The sequence below is a fragment of the Drosophila obscura genome, unplaced genomic scaffold (genome assembly GCF_018151105.1).
Source record: "Drosophila obscura isolate BZ-5 IFL unplaced genomic scaffold, ASM1815110v1 contig_46, whole genome shotgun sequence".
NCBI lineage: Eukaryota > Metazoa > Arthropoda > Insecta > Diptera > Drosophilidae > Drosophila > Drosophila obscura.
Genome location: NW_024542835.1, coordinates 3,286,790 through 3,294,764, shown reverse-complemented (window position 1 = coordinate 3,294,764; position 7,975 = coordinate 3,286,790). Strand labels below are relative to the sequence as shown.

General features: G+C 53.4%; 1 protein-coding gene across 4 annotated transcripts in view; it reads right to left on the bottom strand.

Annotated features, from left to right (window-relative positions):
* Positions 1–681: 681 nt before the first annotated feature.
* The window catches only part of LOC111076706 (AF4/FMR2 family member lilli), a 93,942-nt gene continuing 86,648 nt past the window's right edge, over positions 682–7,975 (bottom strand). For all 4 annotated transcript variants that reach the window (XM_022370605.2, XM_022370603.2, XM_022370604.2 and 1 more), the window contains 9 exons: positions 6,291–7,050; positions 5,816–6,228; positions 5,686–5,742; positions 2,387–5,620; positions 2,111–2,302; positions 1,944–2,024; positions 1,637–1,802; positions 1,407–1,557; positions 682–1,320 (listed from right to left, as the gene is read on the bottom strand). In XM_022370605.2, the coding sequence (XP_022226297.2) occupies positions 1,172–1,320; positions 1,407–1,557; positions 1,637–1,802; positions 1,944–2,024; positions 2,111–2,302; positions 2,387–5,620; positions 5,686–5,742; positions 5,816–6,228; positions 6,291–7,049 (5,202 nt within the window). In that variant the 5' untranslated portion in view covers position 7,050 and the 3' untranslated portion in view covers positions 682–1,171. The remainder of the gene's footprint in view (positions 1,321–1,406; positions 1,558–1,636; positions 1,803–1,943; positions 2,025–2,110; positions 2,303–2,386; positions 5,621–5,685; positions 5,743–5,815; positions 6,229–6,290; positions 7,051–7,975) is intronic.

Here is a 7,975-nt window from a genome sequence, read left to right as displayed (position 1 = left end):
TGAGAGTTTTGAGGCACCCATTAAGTTGAAGTCGAATCGAAGTGGATCGAAAGTGTGGGTAAGATGATTCGTTTCGGGGAGCGGTGGAAGGTGCTGGTTGAGTAGGACGTAGTAGGTAGGGCAATGTATTCACGAAATATAATTCGTATTCATACTATTAAGTAAATATAATTAATAAGATATAAAATCAAATCCAAAATAAAACCAAACAAATATTAAAATTTCCATATACGATGATATATTTGCAATATACATATATATAAATATATATACATACATATTTTCTTTCATGTATTTTGTTCTAAAAACGTTGTTGTGATTGCTTTTTAAAAAATTACTTTCAAATCAATAAAATAGTTGCACTAAACATAATTCATAATCAAAAATATTACAAGGAATTTATAACTATAACTTGTTTTTCCTATATAGTCGCAATAATATGCATATACAAATATATTGGCTAACACGATCGATTCTCTTTATCCAATGCAATGCAATGCAAAGCAAAGCAAAGAAAAAATTAACTAAAACTTAAACAATTAAAAAAGCCATTCTTTTTCATTACTCTTGACGCATACGAAAACAAAATTTAACTAAAATGTTCATCAGGAAGGACAATGAAAAGGGGGGGTCAGGGTCAGGGAGAGGGTCAGGGTCGGTTTACTTTTTGCTTATTTGTTGGTTGGTTGAGCTTACAGTCTAGACATATAGCTAAGTTATCTTTAAGTGTGTTTGTGTGGTGTGTGTGTGTGTGTGTGTGGTAATATCAATTAAAATTAGGCATAAATATAAAGCTTAACATGCTTACAAAACAATCGAAAATTGAGCATAAGGAAATAAGTAATTGGTGTGCATATACAAATTACATACATACATACATATAAAACTATAAATTATTAACAAATCATTTGTTGTGTTGTGTTGCGTTGTTGTTGGTTGGTTGGTTGATTGGGGTTGGTTCTCTCCTTGCTGTTGATATTGGAAGGCTTCTTGGATTATTCCGTTTAGTTTCGTTTCGTTTCGTGTAGTGTTTCTTGATTAACTAAATTAGTAGCTTGTAGTGTATAATAGTTGCTAATTTGGCCTGACTTTCATTTAGACACGTTTGGTGGTGGTGTTTATGTTTCTGTTTCTGTTTCTGTTTCTGCCTCTGCTTCTGTTTCCGCTGTCGCTAGTGCGACTGATGCTGCGTCTGTTGCGTCGGATGCGACACAGCATCCCTGAGCGTCTTGAGGCCCGCCTGCACATACCGAAACACCTCAGGCATGGTGCTATGCAGCGTCAGCGGGCCATTCTCGTGGTCCAGTTCGCGGAAGAAATCTGAGTGGAGTGGCATTGATTGATTGGATATTAGTTTCGACTCTTTCGGCCAGCTTTCGGCCATCCACTCCATCCCATCTACTCACCTATATGATTGCCTGTGCGCACCAATCGATCAGCTTGATCCCACAACTCGTGAGCACTATTCACATAGGTCAGATACTCATTCTGCTTCCACAGCTGAGTGTGTATTTCTTGAGGCACTATTTTTCCTGGCGGAGTATTCGAACCGGAGCCCTGTAATGCCAAATGCCCAATGCAAATTCAGATCAATGCCATTCAAATCTTTTCGGTTGCCTCATTATTCGACTCTTACCTGTGAGCCCACCGAGTTCGATGGTGATATGGAGGACGGCGTATTGCCATTGACAATGTCCCCCCTGCCGGTCCGAAAGAACTCCGTTAAGCTGTTGATGACGGTCCGACAGTTGGCCCGTCGCAGCTTGTACAGCTTCAACGAAATCAACGACTGGCAGCGCAAACTGGAAACAGCAAAGAGATGGAATGGGCGGCAATCATTAGCATGAATCATTGCAGCGAGTTTCGGGAAGAAAGGATCTGCCAGGCTATCTGCTAGCCTTTCCTCCTGAACTTATCATAGATATTGATTATGCGACCCTCACCTGAGTATGGCCACTTTGTTGTGCGTTTCGTGCTGTCCATTCGTTGACTGTTGGTAGGGACGAAACTTGGAGGAAATGAATCTGTAACAAAACGGGAAACGTTTAATGGGTTACGAAGGCAACACGGGCGTCGCTCCCTGCAATTTTTGTTGGCACACATTACTCACTTAATTAGCGACAGGGTGTCCTTGTATATGGTCCATGTGGCCTGCTCCGAGCTGTAGCGCTCCATGGAATCGGCGGTGAGAAGGAAGTAGACAACGGCTTCCAAATAGAGGGTGACCTGGTTGAAGGAGTCGCGCTCCGAGTCGGCGGCATGCTTCCGATTGACGGCCTCCACGAGGAACTGATTGTTTTTTCTACGTGTTGGAGTTGGAGTAAAGCAAGAACAGGAGTCAGAGTCAGTGTGGCTATACAGATTGATTTTTGAGAGGGACTCATACCTGTGGTCATCGCTGTGCGGCTCTTCCTCACGGTCAAAGTACGATCGATATATGAGACGCATGATCGGCGCCGGTGGAGCCGTGGAGGTCCCCGTCGTGGAGGTGGCCGCTGTGGCCGTTGCGGCTGTCGACGGGGGAGTCGTCTGCACAGCCTCGCTGCATGTGGAGGCCGCCCCAACCGCGAGGGGCACGGCTGCGGCTGTTGGCGGAGGCGGTAGCGGTGACATGACCAGTAGTTTCTTGCTGGGACTGCCATTGGGGGCAGAGACAGCGGCAGCAGCGGCGGCGGCAGCAGCAGCGTCTTCGTGGAGCAGCTGCAGCTTGTCAAAGGACAACCGCTCGTGGCAGGACATTCGCTCGTGGTTGTTAGAGGGCAGCAGGACAGGCACGGGCAGCAGCTGATCCTTGCTGATCTGCAGATGGTCGGACTTCTCCTTTTTCCGCTTCTTTTCCTTGTACGGACTGGAACTGGAGCTGGAGCTGCGCTTGCGGCGACGCCCTCCTCCTGTTGGCTGTTCCCGCTCTCTTTCTCGTTCCCGTTCCCGTTCTCGCTCTCTCTCCCTCTCCCGCTCTCGATCCTTTTCCCTTTCCCGCTCACGATCCCTCTCCTGCTTCAGCTGGAACTCCTGCTTCACGTTGCCGGGCTTGAACTTGCTCTCGTAGCCGGCATCCAGCTCTGGCTCCGGCTTGACCGGATGCGGATGCTCGTGCTTCACCTTTGCAGGCAGCCCCTGGCCCTGGCCCTGGCCATGCCCATGCCCCTCTCCGGCATAGCCGTTGGGTGTTAAATGCGGGGCCGACACCTGCACCGACTGTGCCTGTACCTGCACCTGTGGCTGGGGCTGTGTCGTGCCCAGATCCTTGGGCGTCAGATGGCCGTTCTGCTGGGAGGGTGTGAGCTTCTTCAGGCGCATTATCCGCTCGCGCGATAACTTACTGAGGTCAATCTTGCATATCAGCGATGTCAAATGCGGCGTCGTGGTACGGGCTGGGGAGGCCAGGCCTGCGCCCAGCTGCTGCTGCTGCTGGGTGGGCGTCATGCGGGGCTTGGCCATGGCCGCGGTCTGCATCGGGACTGGCTGGGAGGCGGAGTCGCCAACCTTGCTGACCTGCTGCTGCTCCTCCGACTGGTCCATGATCACCACCTGGCCCTGCTTCTTGGCGCCCCCCTCCTTGGGATTGAAGATGCGCGTCAGCGTGCTGATCTTGTTCTTGTCGCTCTTCCTCTTGCGCTCCCGCTCCTTCTCCCGCTTGGCCTCGTCCTCGTCGCCGCTGGTACTGCTGCCGCTCGACGAGGAGCACTCGGAGCTGCTCAGCTGCTGGCTGTGCTGGCTGACAGCTCGCGGCTTGTACGGCTGCATCAACTGCTGGGCCATGGGCAGGGCGCTGGCCGTGCTCATGGCCAGATGATCCTCTGGCCCGCTGCTGCTCGGTGAACTGCTCCCACTGCTCCCCGCACTGGCACCCGCTCCCAAGCGGGCCTGGGGCGGCACTGCGCCCGTTTTGTTCAGTTTCACGATCCGACACTTTGTGTTCTGGTTGGTCTCTGTGTCGTCGCTGCTGCTGGAGGAGCTGCTCGACTTGGAGACAGTGGAACCGGTGCTCGACGAGCTGTCCTCGTCGGAGCTGCTGCTGGCCACCGCCATCGCATTGGCCGGACCGGATGCCAACACTGTCATGGGCACTGTCATGGCCATGCCTGAACCTGTGCCCGTGCCCATGGCCAGCTTCTTTGTAGGCGTGTTACCGTTGGAGCTGCTCTGGCTGGAATGGTCGCGTTTCCTCGAGTTGGCCATGGCGGGGCCCTTGACCAGCGGCTTCTTGGCGGCCGTCAGCGTGGGTCCCTTGGTCTGGGAGCTGCTGCCGGCCGAGGCACTGCTGAGGTTCCCACTGCCGCCGCTCTGTTGCTGCTTCCTCGGCCTGCCGCGTCCCTTCTTCACTGCCAGCGGAGGAACCGTGGCTGTCGCATGGGCCTGAGCCGCAGCCGCAGCCACTGCGGTGGCAGACAATTCCAGGGCATGTTTGACAGCGGGCGGCTCATCCTCGTCGCTGGAGTCCAGGATGGGGGCGCTGGTGGCGGGCTTTTTCTTGCGCGGCTTCTTTTGGCGTTGCTTTGGCGAGGCGGGGAGCGGCAGAATGGGCGTGAGGGTGACACTATTTGGGGGCGCCTTCTGCATCAGGGTGAGGGGCACCCGCATCACCGTCGTAATGGCAGCAGGCACTCCCGGCAGCTGCAGGGTCTCGCCTGGTCCTGGCATGGGCACCACCTCGCCGGGGGCACTGTCCGAGCTGCTGCTGCTGCTGGAGGTGCTGCCGCTGCCACTGGTCCCAGAGTCCGATAGACGGGCGGCGGAGTGCAGGCCCTCGGCTTCCCGTTTTATCTGGTTTTTTGGTATCGCCGGCAGACCCCCCATCTCCCCCACGCCGTCCAGGGCCTCCTTCTTGACGGCCACCGCCACGGGGGTGACGCTCAGTCCGGCTCCGTAGCGCAGCTGCTGCTGCTGCTGCTGGTGTTGCTGTTGCTCCTCATCCTCGTCCTCCTCCTCGCCATCGTCCATGTCCATGTGGTCGTCGTGAATCTTTTCGTTCTTCACAATGGCCGTGGTCACCTCAATGGACTCGGGTATGATCTGAGCGCCGCCCGGTAGGATGCCCGGCACCTTCATGCTCACATTACCGGGCGAGACGCTCTCGGAGCTGGTCTGGTTGGCCGGTTTCGGAAAGAAGCGACTCAGCGTCCACTTGTTGCTCTCCGTGGGCGAGGGCGTCTTGTTCGAGGAGCTGCCGCTGCTCGTGGTCCCAGTTCCTGAACTGCTGCCCGATCCTCCGCCCGGTCCGCTGCCTCCACCGCCACCGCCAGAGCTCACTGTGGATCCTCCGCCACTGGCACCACCGCCGCCGAATCCACTGGACGTTAGCAGACCACTTATTGTGCTTCCGCCGCCGGCAATGATCGAGTGGCTATACTTTTTCTTGCTGCCATTCGCCGTCAGTTGTCGCTGCTGCTGTTGGATCTGCTGCTGCTGTTGTTGCTGCTGCTGCTGCTGCTGCTGGAAGAGCTGCTGCTGCAGGTGTTGCTGCTTCTGCTGCTGCTGTTGCTGTTGTTGTTGCTGGTGGTGATGGTTGTGATGGTGGTGTTGTTGTTGCTGCTGGTGGTCACCCTTGCTGCTCGACTCGCTGCCCGATTCGCTGGAATCCGACTCGGAGCTGTTGCTGCTATTCCCCGCCGATCTACTGCAATATTTAAGAAGATTTACTAAGCGATCTGCAACGGGAATCCATCAAGAGCCCCCACTCACCTCTCCTTCTTGCGCTGCTCGTCCTCCGACTCGGACAGCTCCAGATCGTTCTCGAGGCTGTGACAGAAACGCAACGGAACGGAACGGTTAGATATCGAAAGGAAATCTCTCTGAATCTCACATCTCTTACCATGAGTCCTGCTTCTCCAGCGTATGATTCTTTTCCGTCTTGAGCGGCTTGGCCGCTGCTGGCGGGGAGAGGGCGGACGCAGCCTTGGGCGGTGTCGGCGGCAGTTGTTGCAGTGGCGCCACGGGACTCACGCCGCCTAGGGGCAGCTGACTAGCGTGCGGCGGGGTCGTCAGCAGGGAGGTAATGGGCGAGGCGATGGGCGCAATGGGTGCGAACAGTGGGGCCATCAGGGACGAGGACTGGGAGCCGATGGGCGGGGAGCCGATCGGCCCAAAGGCATACTTGTTTGTGTTGGGCCCGTTCAGGTTGTAGTTCTCTCGCGTCGGGGCATGTGGGGTGGCCGCTATCGACGTCAGTGGGGCCGTCACCCGAAAGCTGTTCGTCATCTCGCTGATCATCTTGCTGATGTCCTTCTGTGGATGATGGACAGTTAGCGAGGTCCCTTTTGAAGCAGTAATCCCATGCATGGACTTACCTCTGGCGGGGGCGGCTGCAGTCCGGGGCCGCTGCCGGGCCGCTTGCTGGCAGCTGGAGGCACAAAGAGGCCAGCGCCATTGTTGAGCGCTGGCGCCGGTGGTCCCAGAAACGATTTCTCCCGCCCATTGGGCATCTGCGTAGACAGGGGCGGACCCAGGGGAGTCGTGCCGGCGGCTCCGCCGGTGGCATTGTTTGTGGCGCTGGACGAGTTGCTGCTAGAGTTGGAGATGGATCCGGAGCCAGGGCCAGATCTGGGCGGTCCCCGGGGCGGAGCCATGCCACTACTCGAGGGTATATCGTTCTTCATCGGCTGCCCCGGATAGCCGCCGCGTCCGTTGTACGGCGGCTTGTTGTCCGCCTGCTTCAGATAGCCCGGAGGTCGCTGCTGCTGCTGTTGCTGTTGCTGCTGGTAGTGCTGCTTCTGTTGCTGTTGCTGCTGCTGGCTCTGGCCGGGCAGGGCTGAGCCGGAGGCGGAGGAGGAGGGTGAGTGCGAATGGCCGACGGTTTTGGGCGGCGGCGGTGCCTGCAGACGCGGATTGCCGGCGCCGGGCGCGTGCCGACTAATCCCCACCGTTGACTGATTGATGTAGACCCTCGCATCGATAAACTCCCCCAGGGCGGCCGTGATCTCGGCATCCCCCTCCGTCAGCCGTCGCGGCTCGCTGAAAAGCGCCGTCTCCCGATCATCGATCTGTATCCCCTGTTGCCGTTCTATTTTCTCACGTTCTCGTCGCTTCCGTCGCTCGTATTCCTCCATGCTGGAGAACAAAAATACAAATAAAAAACATTTTACATGACAAAAAATTACACAGAGTCTACATATATATGTATGTACATATGTAGTATATGGGTTTGGTTTATATTCCGCTAAGATTTTGGGTGCAGTTAGAACAACAACAACAACAATTAGAACAACAAACAAATGTCACAGGCAGAGCAACAACAACACGAACAACAAACATTAGGCGAACAAACAGGAACAGTCACAGTCACGTCTCCCCGCCCCATGCTCAAACAGTTTAGCATGCACTGTGTGGCGCCGTGTCCAACATTCGGGGGCGGGAATACATTTACCTGCCGTTCAATATGTGCTTAAGCAGGGGTTATGTACATACATGTTACAATATTTACATACATATATTAAAATGAGTGCATAAGGGAGTACACAACCCACGTATACTCGTTCAATTTAGAGGTTAGTTTTTTCCTTAGAACTACGTCTCAGATTTATGAGACACGAGACACAGTGTGGCCGCAGAGCGCAGAGAAATTAGTGTTGTCGCAGAAAATAGAGAGGGGATGGGCAAATCCCTATTATCTACTGATCCTCATGAAAAATACGAAAAAGTAGTCGTAATTTCGATCAAATAAGATGTGCCATCACTAGCAAGGAACTGATTTAATGCCCAAATTTGCAACTAAATTAAATTTCGAAATCTGTTTGTACTTTCAATCAGTTAAGATCGAAACGTGTAATGCTCATCGAAAAGAGTCGATCACAATTGTACATTCATCGATTATTTTCTAGTCAATGTCCAATCGATTAAGCGGCTTAACTTTTATTAAATTTACAAATTCAAGAAGTATTTTCTCATTTTATCAAACTGGGAATGGATATACATACATATGTACATATGTATTTACATGCGTTCTATATTTATTTTATAGAATTAAATTGTTTAG